General features: G+C 56.5%; 1 protein-coding gene across 1 annotated transcript in view; it reads right to left on the bottom strand.

The window, feature by feature from the left end:
- Window positions 1-887: 887 nt before the first annotated feature.
- Window positions 888-18,142, bottom strand: part of WFS1 (wolframin ER transmembrane glycoprotein) — a 31,867-nt gene continuing 14,612 nt past the window's right edge. The window contains exons 3-8 of the mRNA XM_070372671.1: window positions 15,161-15,243; window positions 14,557-14,701; window positions 12,436-12,606; window positions 10,629-10,709; window positions 9,616-9,761; window positions 888-3,665 (exon numbers count right to left, since the gene is read on the bottom strand). Coding sequence (XP_070228772.1) covers window positions 1,857-3,665; window positions 9,616-9,761; window positions 10,629-10,709; window positions 12,436-12,606; window positions 14,557-14,701; window positions 15,161-15,243 — 2,435 coding nt within the window. The 3' untranslated portion in view covers window positions 888-1,856. The remainder of the gene's footprint in view (window positions 3,666-9,615; window positions 9,762-10,628; window positions 10,710-12,435; window positions 12,607-14,556; window positions 14,702-15,160; window positions 15,244-18,142) is intronic.

Consider the following 18,142-nt stretch of genomic DNA (forward strand, 5'->3'; position numbering starts at 1 on the left):
GAGGCAGAGCTGAACTATGAACGCATTTCAGGGCCTCAAAAACCTCCAGATCAGAAGAGGGGTGGGGCTGACCTTTAACCTCATCTCACTGCCTGGGAAGAAACCTAGGAGCAAACACACAGCTCTGAGGCCACTGCCCTCCTGAGCACCTCCCAACACGTGGGATGTCAGGCAGACCTGACCAGGCTGGAGGACAAAACAGGAAGGGTCAGCTGTACAGGGACACAGGCAGCTGCCGGCCACCACGCTGAGGTGAGTCTTCAAAAAGGAGGCAGCCGCTCCCTGAACCAAGTCCCGACCACAGACAAATGTGTGAACAACTCCAGGTTTCCTAACCACACAATGAACTGGACTTCCTGCTCACTGGGTGGGGGCACGGCCCACTAGGGGGCAGGAGAGGTTGCCAGGGACGAGAGGGACCCAGGCGGACATGTCCTCCTGCCCAAGGGACCCGGACAGACAGGTACCCCCACCCAGGGTGCTAAGGTTTCTGAGGGACCTCAAGCTGCTCGAGCCCCCCAACATGGCTCAAGTTGTGATGATAATGCTATGGGATTACCATCGTTCATTTCTGAACACAGGATATGGTTTCAAAAAACACACTCCTGAACAAGGCGGCAGCTACTGAGTCACGAACAACCACGTATTGAATCCTCTCAGCAGCACTGAGTTTCTCAAATCATTGTAACCCTGTGCATTTCACACCTAGTAAGGCCTGAATGGACAGCTGGGTGGTGGGGTCCCTAGCCCAGTGGGGCTGGGGTTGCTTATTGAGTATTCTGCTCTTTGTCACTCAAACTGTACTTGTGCGTAATTCAGTGCAAGTGTAGACACCTGTTGATTCTCTAGCATGTGCTTTTAAAAAAAATGACTTAAAGGACAGCAAATTTCATCGAAGGTTTTTATTTCAGCTGCTTCAGGACCTTGACTTTCTGCTTTCTGGTTCTGAACACGGTCTAGCTTTTCTGAGCACTGGGAAGGGTTTGCAATCCAGATTCCATGATGTCCAACTCTTTGCGACCCCATGGACTGTAGCCTGCCAGGGTCCTCTGTCCATGGGATTCTCCAGGCAAGAATACTGGAGTGGGTAGCCATTTCCTTCTCCAGGGGCTCTTCCTGGCCCAGGGATCAAACCTGCATCTACCCAGGGATGGTCCCTGTGGATTCAGACAAGACCCTGGCAAACTCACCCACAACCCACCAGGCAGGAGAGCCTCCAGGCGGGTAGGCTGCTGCATGCAGAGCTCAGGGCTTCTGCCCACGTGGCCTCCATCTCAGAATCAGGCGGGGCCCCAGGCAGGTGACAGAGCAGCTCTGCAGGCCCACTCCCCCACCCCTGGGCTTGGCAAACAGCTGTCAAGGCTGAGCAGCGATCAAATAAATAAGAAAGGCTATCAAATTTACACGGCAGGACTACTAGTTATTCAAAGAACAAACTCAAACGGAAGTAAATGAGGGGGTGGGGGGCGGGGGTCGTGCGTGGAGGAGGTGCAGGAGGAGAACAAGTGTCTGTAAAGTGCTTTCCGGGCACCGGAATCCTAGTCTGGCTGGCACACCAGCTGCACGCGGAGAGGTCGGGGCTACGGGTGGAGGCCGTGCATGCAATTTCCAACCACGCCGGGCGCTCAGGGTGGACAGAGCTACAGCGGTCAGCCTGTTCACGGAGGTGGGAGCCGGCTGCGAGCGACAGAGGATCTCCGAAGCCCTGCATTTGCACACCCACGCACCCCCCCCCCCCCCACACACACACACAGATGAGTGTGGCGCCGTCCAGCTGGGTCGGGGGGAGGAGGGGGTGCACACGGGGGAGGTCCTGGCAGCCACGCGCAACCGCCGCTCCTGCAGGGGGCGCGTCTTCAGGCCGCCGACAGGAAGGGGAAGAAGAAGAAGTCGAAGGCGAACTTGACGGCACCGTGCACGGCACTCCGCCAGTCCCGCTCTACCTTCACGTGCCGCCGGGCGGGCACGAGGTGCGCCATGCAGTTGAGGCAGCTGATGGCCTTGAGCTCGAAGACGGGCCACTTGCTGCCCAGGCGGCCCTCCAGGACGGTGCTGAACTCGATGACGCTGCCCTGGCGCAAGTGAAGGAGCACGTCCTTGAACTCGCTGCTGGCCCGCAGCACGATGTCCTTGGTGACGTCGTCCTCCTCAGGCCCGCGGCTGCCGTTGGCACCGCTGTAGGGCATGCCCACTGTGATCTCGAACTTGTAGCGGTCGAACCTCTTCATGTGGCACGGGTGCTTGGCCAGGAGCTTGAGGCGGCAGAGCTCCTCCTCGGCCGTGGAGACGTTGCCGGGGCTGCAGGACGGGTAGGCCTCGCCATAGAGGCAGCGCAGCCAGTCGCCCAGGAAGAGCGGCAGCATGTGGACGGCCGACTCAGCGCTGTTGTCGATCTCGGTCACGCGCACGTACTTGAAACGGCCGGTCCACGTGACCCGGTGGCCCTCCAGGTGGCTGCACAGGATCTGGGTGCGGGCCATGTTGGTCTCCTTCCAGGCCCGCGGCCCGCACAGGAAGCCGTACTGCGGCCAGGTCAGTGTGGAGTTGTAGACCTTCATGCCCTCCGAGCGGTACAGGTAGAACCAGCAGAAGAGCACGATGGCCGTGAGCCACACCAGGATGAGCTTGACGATGGAGCTCCGCGTCAGGGACTTGACCATCCCCACCACCGAGAAGTTGGCCTTGGTCCACCAGCGGACCAGCAGGGGGACGCTGCAGAGCACCAGGGTGACGGCGATCTTGGTGAGCTCCAGGGACACGAACCAGCGGGCCAGCTGCACCACGCCCATCAGCGCCAGGGCGAACACCAGGATGGGGAGAGCGAAGAGGAAGAGGAAGTAGCCCACCGACGCCCGCACCAGCCCCAGGCCGGTGGACTCGAGCAGGATGACCACCGACAGCTCGCACCACATGAAGCAGACCAGGTAGGGGACCAGATAGCAGTAGGTGCCTTTGAAGTTCCTCAGCTGGGCCATGCGGAAGAACAGATAGAGCAGGTAGACGTACAGCAGGCAGGGCACGCTCACGTTCAGCACGACCAAGTGGCCCACGGGCACCGTGAAGAAGGTCTGGCCCAGGAGCTTCAGGTAGCGCCAGTTGACGGGCATGGTGGGCAGCAGGGAGAGCAGGCCGGCCGCCACCTCGGTCACCAGGGCCCTCCGGGTGTAGGGCTCGGCCGAGGTGCTCAGGCTCATGTAGCTGGTGGCCGTGAAGAAGACCGACACGACGGCCAGCTCCGAGCAGGGCATGCAGTCCTTGCTGGCGATGGGGAAGGAGATGATGACGAAGAAGACGGACAGCAGGAAGTGGACGTAGGGCTCCAGGTGGTTCCAGCCGAAGTTCCCCTCGGCCTGCTCCACGTCCAGGTTGGGCTCGAAGCGCAGGAGCAGGCTGGTGAGCGCGCGGAAGCTCTCCCAGGCCTTGCTGTCCTGGAAAACCTTGAGGGTGCAGATGACCATGGAGATGAAGGACAGGTAGAAGACGACCAGGGGCACAAAGAAGGCGAAGAAGTCGATGGTGAGGTTGCTGATGATGAAAAAGAAGACCAGGGCGTTGATGTGGTGGGTGGGCACGAGGGTGGACAGCCAGTGCACGCCCGCTCGGGACGCCAGGTCAATCAGGTATTCCTTGAGCTCCATGATGACGTGCAAGGGGTACTTGACCACCTGGGAGGAGGGGTGGAGACAAAGGAGGGGCGTTAGAACCTGGACCGCTCTGTGCCACGTCACTGCTCCCTGGTTAACCCTTCCAGTCTCCCTGAAGCCGGGGCCTGGCCCTGGGCAAAGTGAACTCGCCCACTGTTTCAACCAACGGCGGGTCCCTCGGTCTGCAAAGTCCTTCCACCTGTAGCTCTCTCTCTAGGTGCTCATGCTCCACATGGCCCCCACAAACCTGCCCTTGATTCTACCCAGTCCCGCAGGGTCTGCCCTCTACCTCCTGCCCATCCCTAGTCCTTGACTGTCCACAAGGGTCTCCAGGCTCATGAGTGCCGGTCTCCCCTGTGGGATCTTGGGTGCCTCGGGGAGCCCACCTGGCCCCCTCTTCCCTCCCCATGGGGCCTCACACTTGCAAAGACAACAGAGGACCAGGCTACTTGCATCTCAGCCACCCCTGTGATGAGGACTTCACCTCCTGAGCCTCTGTCTCTGGTGGATGGGGGGTGGGTGGGGGGGGAGGTGACCCACCAACGGGGAGAGGAAGTGCTGCTTTACCAGCCTACCCTGGGCCCTGCCCGTCCCAGGAGTGGGGACTCCAGAAAGGAGAGTTCACGCCACGTGAATGGAAATGATTCAGCTGTAACAGGGCTGATGTGACATTTTCACTGCAGCAGGAGCCCTGACACCCGCCGCCTGCACCACCCACCCCTGCACACCCGTGTGCTCAGAACAGACACACAGCCCCCGGCGGGTGCTCCCCGCCTCACGTCCCACCGCCCCCCACAGACTGTACACAGAAGCAAGGGCAGCGGAAACACTTGTCCATTCCCACAAGAGAAGAGGAATGAGGGGCTGGCAGGGAGGCGAGTGGGGGACCAGCCTCGGGCAGGAGGCAGGGACGCTCCTGCCATCCAGGGCGGCCCCCACTCCTGCCTGGTCCTAAAGCTCTCAGCTCCACCAGGGCTCCGGGGAGACAGGAGAGAAGCTGAAGGAGCTGAGAAGAGAACGTGTCCATGACCGTGCTAGGGCTCACGCAAGGAGGTCAGGGGCGTGGACTGGACCATGCTGAAGAGGGGCGGTCCTTGTGAGGAACACCCACGTCGGGGCAGGGAAGCCCAGCTGAGCTCACAGCCCATTTGAGGGGCAATGTGATGGAAGCCCGGTCAGTAGCCGGGTGAGGTGGGCAGCCCCACCTCCATCTACGTCCTGGGGACACGATCTTTCTGCCCCATGAACATAAGGGCAAAGGAGGAGCTGGGATCCTGGGGGACCACACTGAGTGGCAACATTGGGATGTGGCTGTCATCTGCCCAAGAGGCTGGGGTGTCAACTCTGGATGACCAGGACTCCCGGGAGTAGCTGGCAGAGTGAGTTTTCCAGGTAAGAGGGACCTGGGCTTACAGGGGAAACAGGAGTGTTTAACAGTGTGTGTGTGTGTATGTGTGTATGCACTTCTATAGACACTCACGTGTGTGTGTGTGTGCACTTTTATAGACACCCACGTGAGTGTGTGTGTGTGTGTGCACTTCTATAGACACCCACATGTGTGTGTGTGTGTGTGTACTTCCATAGACACCCACATGGGATAGTGCATGCATGCTCAGCTGTGTGTGACTCTGTGCGACCCCATGGACTGTAGCCTGCAGGGCTCCTCTGTCCATGGGATTCTCTAGGCAAGAACACTGGAGGGGGTTGCTCCAGGGGATCTTTCTGACCCAGGGATCGAATCAGTATCTCTCGAGTCTCTTGCATTGGCAGGCGGGTTCTTTTACCACTGAGCCACCTGGGAAACCCCACTTGTATATGTTCAAAGAGCTGCATTCCTCATTCAACTAACAGTCCACTTACCCTCTGTTTCAGAACAAGCAAGAAAATGATGAAACCAACAAACCAGCTCAGGGCTCCTCCAGCTCATGGGCCAGCTTCCCCAGGAGGAGACCCAGTGCTCACCGTGTCTGGAGTAGGGTACCAAGGAACTTCGAATACCATAAAGTCAGCCTTGGTGGGGATTTCTGACACTTGTTGTTGGTCAGCTACTAAGTCAGGTCTGACTCTTTGCGACCCCATGGACTGCAGCACACCAGGCTCCCACCCTCCACTATCTCCTGGAGTTTGCTCAAATTCATGTCCACTGAGTCAGTGATGCCATCCAACCGTCTCATCCTCTGTGGTTCTCTTCTCCTTTTGCCCTCAGTCTTTCCCAGCATCAAGGTCTTTTCCAATGAGTCAGCTCTTTGCATCAGGTAGTCAAAGTATTAGAGCTTCAGCAACAGTCCTTCCAATGAATATTCAGGGTTGATTTCCTTTAGGATGGACTGGTTTGATCTTGCAGTCCAAGGGACTCTCAAGACTCTTCTCTAACACAATTCAAAAGCATCAATTCTTCACCTCTCAGCCTTCTTTGTGATCCAACTCTCACGCCTACACATGACTACTGGAAAAACTATAGATTTGACTATCCAGACCTTTGTCAGCAAAGAGATGCATCTGGTTTTTAATACACTGTCAAGGTTTGTCATAGTTTTCTTTCCAAGGAGCAAGCATCTTTTAATTTCATGGCTGCAGTCACCATCCGCAATGATTTTGGAGCCCAAGAAGTAAAATCTGTCACTCCTTCCACTTTTTCTTCTATTTGCCATGAAATGATGGGACCAAATGCCATGATCCCCTGTTTTTTAAATAATGAGTTTCAACCCAGCTTTTTCACTCTCCTCTTCCACCTTCATTAAGAGGCTCTCTAGTTTATTTTCACTGCCATTAGAGTGGTATCACCCACATATCTGACATTTGCCAGACAGCAAACCAGTGTCTCCAGACCCTGCTCCAGCTCTGCAGGAGCCCCTTCGACCAAAAGCCAGACACACCAGCAACAGAAAGAGCCCATGCGTGCGTCAGCCGCTGTCTGCTCTGCTAATTCCTGTCGATGGGGCCTCTCTAACCAGACAGACCAAAGGCACCCGGTGCTCCTGTTCTCGCCTCCATTCTCTCTCTGCACAGTCAGTGCTGAGCAGCCTTGGGGGAGCTGGCCTGGAGGCATCCAAGTAGCTGGCACCTTAAAATTAACCTGAAACTCCTAATGCTCAAAACCATTCACATTATTTATTGGGTGTTTTTTTTGTTTTTTTGGTTTTTGCCTATTGAGACCACACAATCACACGGTTGAGAGGACATTTAAAAGACAACGAAGCTTCTAGAACCTGAAGTCCAACAGTGCTGGCCTCTGCTGGCACAGTGAGCCCCTGTGGCCGCCGTGACCACAGCTGTCCTTTAAGGTCCCTGTTCTGTCCCCTGTCACTTCTACCTAAGCCCTACTACTTGGGACCCCACCAAATTGTGAGACTAGAAACCTTTTCTGTAGAGGCAGTCCAAATTAAAATGAACTTCACTTTGAGCAGGAAAGAAGTTTTTAAAAAACGAGTAGGGAGTCAGTTCATGACAGGATGGGAAAGGGCACCCTGACCCAGGCTGCGGTCACCAGCAGCCTTCACCCCGGACACGCCTGGCTGATGGGAAAAACTGAAGAGAACTGCCCGGTACTGACCTGGGCAGCCAACCAAGGAGGCCACCGCTCGCCCAGAGGGTCCGGGCTGGTTCACTGAGACCCTGCTCAGACCTGAGCAAACGTCCACGTGCTGGACTTTCAATAATGTGATGCGAACACTGTTAGGATTTTAAGACATTTCTGAATCCATCTTTAAGAAGGTTTCATCTGTCACAAAGGCTGGAGAAGCCTGGAGCCTGGAACGTCCCTGGGGGTCACGTCAGCTTGCAGAGGGGTGTCTGGCACTTTCCACTGGGGGTGCCGGGCCCTCCCCAGGCACATGCCCCTTCTCTGTCCCCAGGGGGTGGTTAATAAAGGCCGGGACAGCTTTGAGCTCCAGGAAATTCATTCTGCTCCAATTCATTCTCTCTTTTCCAAAACACTTTTTTTTTTTGGCTGAGATGGGTCTTTTGTTTCCGCGTGGGCTCTTTCCTCTAGTCGCAGACAGCAGGGGCTACTCTTCGATGCAGTTCGTGGGCTTCTCACTGCAGTGGCCTCTCTTGTCGTGAAACACAGGCTTTTAAGTGCACGAGCTTCAGTACTTGTACTTGCGGGTTAAGTTGCTCCACAGCATGTGGGATCTTCCCGGATCAGAGATCAAACCTGTGTCCTCTGCATTGCCAGGCAGATTCTTTACCACTGAGCCACCAGGGAAGCCTTCCAAAACACTTTTAATGATATAAATTGTAAAGCAATGAAAGGACTCCAACAACAATTGCAAAAAATTAAAAAATAGCCTTATTTCTTGTCAGGATACTTTAAATCTCTTTTTCACAAAAAGGAATTTCAGACATCTTACAGCACCGAGTTTGTCGCCCGTAAGGAATGTGACATAACTTGCTGTCCACACTGAGATGCTTTTGAAAGCAGGCATTATTAGTAAGTATGCCAGGACAACGCACACTAGGCTGTCCAGGCCGGGACCGCCTGGCCCACGGGTCTTCTTCCCTCACCTTTGACCCTCACTGGCATTTGGGGAGCACTTCCTCTTTAGCCAAGAACCATGGCAAACGCTCCACCTTCCTCTCTCATGTTAGTGAGAACATGCCTCTCTCATGGCATTTGGAACACACCAGGCTTGCCTCCAGGTGGGCCCTCAATAAAAGCGGTGACCTCCCCGGCCCAGCTTCTGGGCCGTCCTGACCCTGCGCCTCAGAACCTTCACCCCGACGCCCTACGTGCCCTCAGGGGCTCTCAGCAAGCTTGCTGGTCCGGAGCGTGGCCTTCACACCCACCATCCGGGCTGCAGCTTCTCTGAGGAACTTGCTTCCCAGAGGTGGCCTCTCAACCCACGAGGGCGGCTTTCTGAGCCCCCATATTCAGCCCCTAGCACGGGGCTTACACTGAGGCCGTGTCTGGGATGAGGACACACCAGCACACGTCCCATCACCGGCCCCAACCCTGCTCACACTCCAACCATACTGTGGGCAGGTTACACGAGCCCAGGAGCTGGGGAAGCACAGAACCCTACAGACTCTTGGGGGACCAATGCCAGGGGCTCTGCGATGCTTTGCCTGCCCAGAGGCCCCCTGTGCTGGCCGGGTCCCCTTGGCCACGAGTGGGGATGGACCTGTCTGGGGCCAGGTGGCCAGACTTCTGAAAATCCTGGTGCTCTCAGCAAAGGGGGATACAGAAGACGAATTCAACCCCCTGAGCTGAACTTGGGGAAACTGGTGAAGGGGGCCGTGGTCACACTTCACCAAGGCTTATATCTGCCCCCTTTAGTCACAAACCACATGGCCAGGAAAACAAAAGCTGTGACTCCAGGAGCATGAGCAGCCACTCCTGGCTGTCGGCACAGATCCAGACGCTCCGTGCTCATCCCTTGTAATCACGGCTGCTCCCTGGTGGGAGGCGGTGGTGAACACGAGCTTCCTCCCCACCCCCGTCCACCTTCAGGTTGCCCTCGGTCACCTCCCCTGCCACCCTCTCCACACCCGCTCGCTCCTCGAACCCCTGCAGATCCAGATAAACAGGCACCACCGCAGAGCCCTCCTGAACACAAGACCGCACTTTGCTTCTGGGGGGAGGCACCTTCGAGGAACTGACCTCTCCTCTGGGCCATAAACAGACAATTTTTCCAAAGGATGGAGTCTAAGTGAAAGGTGGTCTCCAGCGCACAGCACCCTGCTCCCCACATGGCGTTTTGCAGGGAAAGATGCAAAGGTGCCCGTGCATATCCAGCAACCACTGGGCCCGCCCGACGCCAACAGCGCCCCTGCCTCCAGAGCCTGAGCGTGTACAGGAGGCCTCCTTTCATGAGGACGCATCCTTATGCAGCTATGTGGACGACCTGGCGGCACAGGCCTATCCAGGACAAGCGACACAGCCCTGGAGGTTCCCTGCTGGGCGAGGTCTCCCACCTACAGCTTCCTGGGGGGCACCCGGGCAGGCAGGTGGCCCGGGCCAAGGGCTCACCTTCAGGCGCAGGGGTAGGTCCTCGGGACTCTTGCCCGCCACCTCATCATCATCGTCGTCCTGCAGGAACAGGTCGGTGGGGATGATGCCCTTGGCGTACTTCTTGGTGATCTCCACAAAGTCGTCCAGGGCTATGTAGCTCTTGGCTGAAGCACAGGAGAGGACACACGCGAGGTCGGTGAGACCGTGAGCACTGCCGCCCCGTGGAGATGGGCACATGGTGGGCAGCAGCTGTGTTGGGGTCAGGCTGGAGACGGGCGACCCTTCTCGGGCCCGGACAATGAGAGGAGAGAAAGGCAGGCCGGCTTGCCAAGGCCTCCTGGCCTTGGGGACCCACCGTCCCTCCCCAGAAGTGTCCCCCCACCCTTCAAGTCCTGGGGGGCTGCCTGAGCCAGGCTCCATGCGGACCCTTCTTCAGAACATTTTCCGCCCGTGCTGCTCGGACCCCCGTACTCCCTTGGCCCTGACCCCTGCAGCCCAGCCACCTACTAGCCCCTCCAGCCAATACGCATCCTCCAAGGCCCTACTATGTGCCAGGCACGTGCCCAAATCTTCATTACTCCCTAACCCCCAAGTTCAGCCCGATATCCCCACCTCCCCACAGCCCATGCTGGCGGCAGCCCCCACTCCCAGCTGGGTGCTCCCAGGCCTTTGCCAATGAGGTTCGCTCACTCAGTCTGGAGCATCCACCTCCTTGCCCCTTGCGGGCTACCCACCTCCCCACCATTGCTGGCTCACATCATCCTTCTCCATCAGGGACAGTTACACTGCCCTCTCGTCCCTCCAGTGTGTATGTGCTCCCAGTGGGTGGGGTCCAAATCCCAGAGCCCAGAACACCAACACCCAACCAATAGCCCTGAAGGGACTGGAAGGAAGATCTGTCAGCCTCTGAGACCCTGGGGGCCGGGCCTAGACTGATGGGGAGTCGGGGGGCGCAGACATGAAGCCCGGGGTGGTGGGGGCGACAGCATGGCCAAAGGTGTCGCTAGCACAGGACGGGCGGCCGTACTCACATTCACTGCTGACCAAGCGTTCCAGCACCCGCCTCTGCTTCTGCAGGGACTTGGGGACGGGCCCGGGCTGCACCCCGCCATCTGCAGGGACAGAGCGGGGGAGAGTCAAGGCCAGCTGACTGCCCCATCCCCTGCAATGAGTGAATGAAAGTCGCTCAGTCATGTCTGACTCTTTGCGATCCCACAGACTACACAGTTCATGGAATTCTCCAGGCCAGAATACTGGAGTGGGTAGCCTTTTCCTTTCTCCAGGAGATCTTCCCAACTCAGGGATCGAACCCAGGTCTCCTGCATTGCAGGCAGATTCTTTACCAGCTGAGCTACCAGGGAAGACCATGAATACTGGAGTGGGTAGCCTATCCTTTCTCCAACGGATATTCCCGACCCAGGAATTGAACTGGGGTCTCCTGCATTGCAGGCAGATTCTTTACCAACTGAGCTATGAGGGAAGCCCCCATCCCCTGCAAGCCCCCAGAAACTTGCCAGTGTCCCCCATGCAGCCCTGGAGGGCTGTGCAAGGTCAACCCTTGGGACCACCACTGCTCAATCTCCATTACAAGGTGACGTGGGCCCCGCTGGGCACAGACCAAGCCCTGGACACACCACACTCTCTGATCACTCTCTGATCACTCTGATCACAGCCGGCCCCCAGACACCTTTGCTGACATTGTCCCTTGGTGTGATCTTCCCCTGGAAGAAACCAAGCTCCCCAGGGCCACCGGGCAGGCCTTCCTGTGTCCCCAGCCCTGGTGCAAAAGTCGGTTCAGTGGGTGAACACAGAGCCAGGACTGAGGTATCCTGCCCTCTGTCGACACCTTCCCCCCACAATGCCCACACCCAGGCAGGCGTTCACTGGGCTCTCCCATGTCAGGCTCCAAGTGGTCTTTGCAGGGTCGGGTCAGGTAGGGGCTGGACCACAGGGTGAGACTACACAAGGGGAGGGGCACCGTGACTGAGAGGGGCCACGGGAGCCCAGAGTGGGTGAGGGGGCAGCAGGAACGGGGCGGGGCCATGGTCCCGCAGGGTCACTGGGGCTCCACGAGGGGCGGCCGGACCTGTCAGGTCAAGCACGCCTCTCGGGGGTCCTGCGACTGGAGCCCCAAGCCTCACGGCCGCCTCTGTCAGACCCCAGAGGATCAGAGATCAGACAAGAGTCCGGCCTGGAGAAGGTGCAGAGGTGCCCACCCACTCATCTTCTCTGATGTGTCGGCAGGTGGCCCCAGCCCCACCCCCACCATCTCCCCCTCGGGGCAGGAGGGAGCTGGATGGGGCCCTGGCCAGGTGCTTATCAAGGTTACCAAGAGACAGAAGTCAGCCCAGACCCTGGAAATGGAGAGACCACACCCAGTCAGTAACGCCCACTCTCCTGGTCCATCTGTCCTTCCAGCTGCCCGTGCCCTTCTCGGAAAGCTGGGTTAGAAGGAGGTGGGGGCACTGAAGAGGCTGGCAAAGGGGCCAGCCCTGGAGAGGCTCTCAGGGATTCGGGGACCCAGGTCACTGCTGGCACCTCTCACCCTCCCCACTCCCTGTCCCCTTCAGGAGGAGGAGGACACCCTGGACATGCCAAGACCTGCAGCTCCGCCCGTGGGCAGCAGGTGAGAGAACCCTAGGGGTGGAGCGGGTCAGGTAGAACCAGAGCTGGGGGGGCCCTGATGGGCGCCAGGAACAGGACACCCAGGAAGGACACTCCGCAGCCTTACAGGACACCTGCGAGAAGCTCCCTGGAGCCCCCCATGCCAGCTCCCATAAAGGAGCCCCCAGGATCCCGGCACAGAAGCCCAGGAGGCCCCACGGACAGAGCGCGTACCGTGCTCGTTGACCTGCCCCACGTTCTCCAGCAGCTCCGCCACGGCCACCTGCTTTTTCTTCTTGGGGTTGAGCTTCCAGTACATGACGAGGGCCGCCTTGCGCACAGCCCGCTCCAGGTCGGTCTCAGAGGACAGCTGTCTTACCTCCTGCTCGTTCTCGGAGGTGATGCCTGAGAGAGGGAAGCGTCAGAGGCCTGGGGCCGCCCGCTTGCCCGCCTGGAAGCTGGCAGGGATGCCCCAGCCCCGGCCAGCCCCGCCTGAAGGGGCTTGGGAAGAGATTCCCATGAGTGGCTTTGCAGGCATCTTCATCACCAGGGCAGAAACGAAGGTCCAGCCAGACAAGTGTCTGGCCTGAGTCCCCAAGGGTGGGAGGCTCGGCCTGGCCTTTCAGCAGATGCTCGCTGAGTGGCCACGGAGGGCTGGTGCTGGGCAAGGCCTCCCCACCTTCCTGGCTCCTTCCCCTCCCAGGTTCTGCCTCACAAGGACCCTTCTGGTGGGGTGCTACTCTTCTCATCTTACAGATGGAGAAACTGAGGCACCCAGGGGTGGTGGCCTGGACTTGGCGCCAAGGTCACAGAGTCAGAGAGGCTGAGCTGGTCTCAAACCCCAGTCAGTCTCACTGCAGTGAGCGGCCAGGCTGCAAGACGGGGGGCACCCCTACACTCACAGCATCAGCCCTTCCTGAGGGCAGCCGGGAGCAGTGTCCCCACGTAGGTGGCCCTTTCCCAGGGGGCAAGGCTCGCCCACAGAAAGATGGGGAGCAGGTTTCATGGGCCGTTTAGCGGCCGCCTCTCCCCCTGCACACGGACTACCAGGAACATCAGCCCGGCTACCCCCACCCCAGGGGACAGTGAGAATGTGGGTGGCGGACTGATATTATTTTCTCCTTTGGAGCATCTCCCTAACCTTCCACCGGAGCCCACGTTCCTTTTATGATCAGGACGTGTTCAGTGAGAAGGTGGAGGGTGTGGGCTACGTGAGACCTGGCCCCCTCCCTTACACGCCAGCCAGTCCTCAGGCCTGCCCTGGCCACCCCCCTCAGGGCCTCTGGGAAGACCACTGGCTCCAACTGTGAACTCTGGGGGCCACACTGACTCGACTGGCCAGGGCAAGACCATCCCACCTGCCCTGGAGCAAGGGAGGCTGGCTTGGTAAGAAATTCTGGCCAGCAGAACATGACAGTTCTAAATCATTAAAGATATCAGCCTAATGTCCAGAGAAAGGAGACTCTATACAATACTAAATAATGTTAATAAATATCATTTCTATATATATCTTATATATATATACATACATAATAAATATATATACATAAAAATACTGTATACAAATTTTTGTTTTATATATATCTATATGATAACCCTAACGTTAAAAAAAAAAATTCCAATATAAAACCAGAAGGAAAAACAGTAAACTACGGAGCACTTCTCTCTGGGTTTATAGATAATTTTTAGAGATAATTTCTATCTTTATGTTTTCTATATAGTTCAAGTTTTCTATAACAACCATAAACACTTCTGCAATCTGAGCGGGAAAAAGGAGGTCCCCTTTAAGACACACACACTTTCATCCTTCTTCTGAGGTTTGAAGCTTCAGGAAGCACTTTACCCTGACACCAGGAATGAACCATTTCCCTTGGGCAGGATAACATAGTAAGTGTCCCCAAGTGGCTAGGCTACACATCACTGCCCCCCAACACCCACGCCCGTCCTGGCTCCGAGTGCTAGCCTGGGTGGGCCCTTCTCTGGCCCCCAGTCCGTAGCTGCTCCGCTCAGACCGGATGGAAAGTCAGTTCAGAAAGTGCTACTCATACCTCAGGCCTGTCATGCCCTCCAACTTGGCTCCATGGTCTACTCCTCAATTTGGATGAGAACCCAGATGGTATATCTCATTGTAGACCCCACCACAAGTTAAAGAGGATGAAAATGGCTTTGTTCCCTAAATATCCCATGTTATACTCCCAAACCATCTATGAGGCAGAGCCATGAGTACAGCAGAAACCACACTCATTTTTCCCAACAGCGTTGCCAGCACCAGGTTTCCCTGTTGTTATTTCGGTTGGTTAATTTAGCAGAGTAGTACAGCATCCCTCGTGGGTCCCTCCGAGCCGCCTCACCTACCTCTCCTGTCCGCCAGGCATCGGCGGAGAAGCTTGACGGCCTCGCGCCGGCCCTGCTTGGCGGCGAGGGTCAGCCAGTCCACGGCGGTGCAGTTGTTGAGCTCTTCGTCCCCGTCGCCGGCCAGCTGCAGGTAGTGCTTCCCCACCTGCAAGAGGGATCTGGTCACACCACACACCGCGGCAGCCTCCCCGTGCAGCGCCCGGGCCCCCAGTCCACATCCTGCCTTGCCCCGCCCCCAAACCAGGCAACCTTGGGCTCCCTCACCCTGTCCACCCAGTGCTCCCAAGCCAGAGCGGGGTGTGGGGACCCCACCCTTCCACTGATGAAATGAGAGAGAGGGTGGGGTCATGTGGACAGGCAGGAGGCAGGGCTGGCATCAGAGGAGGTGATGCCCAAGTTCAGGTGTGAGCTGGACAGAGGTGAGCACGTACATGCTCCCCGAAGAGTGGTGGGAAGAAAAGCAACACGCCACAAACATGGAAACCCCACACATGGGGGCCCACGCATGGCAGGTACAGGCAGGCTGTACCCAAGCCCAGATAGCAGGCTCAGCACTAGCTTGTCCTGGGCGCAGCCCGAGCTCCCCGCGGACACTGGTCCTTACCTCCGTCTGTGCCTTGGGGTCCCCAGCCTTGGCCTTCTCCAGGACTTCCTCAAAGGGCGTGTCCACATCTCCCTTTGCAGGTCCTTTAACACAGGAAAGCAAGCAGACGGACTGTCACCACGCTGGTCCTTATCGCTTGTTGGAGGACGAGAGGGGCTGGCAGAAACGGGCTTCAGCCCCGAGTCAGGAGCATGAGAGCAGGTGTGGAGAGGGCCCGCCAGGATGCTCCTTCCGTTGCTGCACAGCCAGGGAACAGGGACTGCAAAGCTGCTGAGGGGTTCCAGGAAGGAACCCCTGTTCCAGGCACAAGGACAGAGCGGGGCACAGACCAATAACCACTTTCGCCCCTGGGGTTCACTGCAGCCAGAGCAGCTGATCTCAGGCTTGAACAGGGCTCTAGAAAGATGCAAGAGATGGAATGAAAGCCCCTGAGGTTCTTTATTTAATGATTTAAAGAACCTGCACCCCAATGCCAAGCATCCCAATAAACAAACCAAATCTATGTTTTCCAAGACAGTCATCTACACACGATTGACTTTGGGAGGTCATAATCACAGTACATACATTTTGAAATATACACATATATATTTGCACAACCAACTTTGCATGTGGCTCTGCAGTGAAATGTACCACTTCAGTGGCTCAGAAATCCCACCACGGGGACACTCAGGGCCTCTGGGCCTCTCCTCTCCATCGGACCTTTAGATTATGCCCAGACTCCCTAATTTTATAAAACAATGCCACAAACCAGTCTGTGCGTGTATTTTTATTTGGGGGGCATTTTCCTGGCGTGGGTTCTTCAGGCGAATTACTTGATCCAAGGGTCCAAATATCACATACCTCGTGCAATATTTACTTCATAAAACGTTATCTTAAGTTATAAAAGCATCATGTAACTTCACTGATTTCACTATAACCTCTCCTGCAGTGTGTAGCATAACAAAAAGTTGTGTTTTTTTTTAATCACTTTTCACCAGTCCCGTTTTCCGGTTTAAGCAACCAATACAGGGGGCCTCTGCCCGACACCACACCTGGCCTCCACCCATGGTCACCTCCCATCTTAGCAGGTGCTTATCTGGGGTTAACAGACTCTTGATCTCTAATTCAGGGAAATAAGAGCAGTCCCTAGGAACAGTGCTGGATGTCTAGCTATCCCAACCCATCTCTCCAGACCTTTCCCAGGACCAGCTCCATCCACCAGGCTCAGAGTTAGCCCCTGTGTGCAGGGTGCCCGGTCGGGAGGCAGCAGGGCAGGGGCCTACAGTGACACAGCTCTGAAGTTCAAAGGCAGAGTGGCCACGTCCAGTTTGGGGCACACAGGAGTGGGAGCAGGTGGCTGGGGATGGCTCAAAGGGGAAGCAGGTGGCTGGGGATGGCTCAAAGGGGAAGATTCTTCCTGAGACTCACAGGCCCCTGTGCTGCACCCCTCTTGGTGGATGGCTTGCAAACATGATGATACCCGTCCCGCTGTGGAGTTCCCCCTGCTGAGCTTCTTCACCGAGGTCCTGGGACCTCACTTGGCCTGGGCCCAGGACATCCACCCCAGCCCTGGCCCCGGACCTCAGTGCTTCTTAAGTCATCAAGGTCAGCTTTCCCTTCTGGCTGCTGTCACGCTCTCTGCCGGCCCTGGAATGCACTCTCCGGCCAAGGGCTCAGGCTAAGAGAACAAAGAGAAGGGCAGGGAAGAAGGGTGTGCGGGGTTAGAGAAATCCGACCCGAGTGTGAATCTTTAGCACTCTGAGCCTCAGGAGTGAAAGAACATTGCTACCCTATCGGTAAACTGGAGAAGGGAGTGGCAAACCACTTTAGCATTCTTGCCTGGAAAATTCCATGGACAGAGGAGCCCGGCGGACTACAGTCCATGGGGTCACAGTCAGATACAACTGAGTGATGGAGCATCTATCAGTAAACAAAGGATGTGGCAGACCCTCCTACCATGCACTCTGGGGAGACACAGGATGAGAAAGCACAGGATACTGACCTCAGAGAGCTGAGGGGCAGATCAAAGGAATGATTTCCGTGAGCCCAGACTCTTGCATCTACCCCATACACAGAAAAGCACTAAATTCCCTGACTCAAGATATCTGGTTTTCTTTAACAGTAATCTACTGATGTTCCGACTACCTGGTCTTTGTTGCAAAAACCCCTGTGTATCCTGGCTCCTCCCGTCTCTTGGGAGCAGTATTTCAGAGCAATCTGAGATCTGAGAGGCTGTGTTCCAGGGTTAAGTCTTCAATTTTGTCCACCAAATAAAATGTAATTCTCAACTTTTAGGTTGTGCCTTTTTTTTTTTTTTCTTCAGTTGACAGCATCAAAGTGCTGTGTGACTGTGCGAGACTCATGTCCAATCCCATCGTCAATATCCAGCCAGTAGGACTGTTAATGAAGAATGGGACACTTGAGATTAGATGCCTGGTCCAGAGTTGGGTGTTCTCAAGGTGCGTCTGCTTCCCCTCTCCATGCCCTACCTCTCTCTGCTGACCCCAGGGCCTCCCTGGCTCACTGAGGCCACGTGTCCTAGTTCAACACCAGGTACCTCCTGCGAGTTCACAGCTCTTTTCCTGACCAACTGAATTTGCAAGTCCAAGGTCATGGAAGATTCAAGTGTAGATCTATTGGCTAAAAAGATTATTCTGTCCATGATTCATTTTCCACAGAAGTTATTCATGGCCTAACATTTTGTCATGAAATGAAAGGAGGGCCCTGGAAATTGTCCCCTCCCCCGGCACAGCCCATCTCCGTGTTCCTGCATCTCTCACGGTCCCACAGGCCTTTAATGGAGATGATCTGTGTCCAGCAGGTCTGGCCCATCTCCATGCCCTGGGCAGGACACAAATCAGCAAATGCTGAACAGACAGGGGGATGAATGGATGGGGGACCGACAAGGAAGGGTCTCCAGCTCTGTCTCCCCAAATACTCGCACGGCGCCTGGAACACGTGTGGCCCAGAGATTGAACTGCCAAGCTCACCTTCCTGATCTGA

This window comes from Bos mutus, chromosome 6 (assembly GCF_027580195.1).
Source record: "Bos mutus isolate GX-2022 chromosome 6, NWIPB_WYAK_1.1, whole genome shotgun sequence".
Classification (NCBI taxonomy): Eukaryota; Metazoa; Chordata; class Mammalia; order Artiodactyla; family Bovidae; genus Bos; species Bos mutus.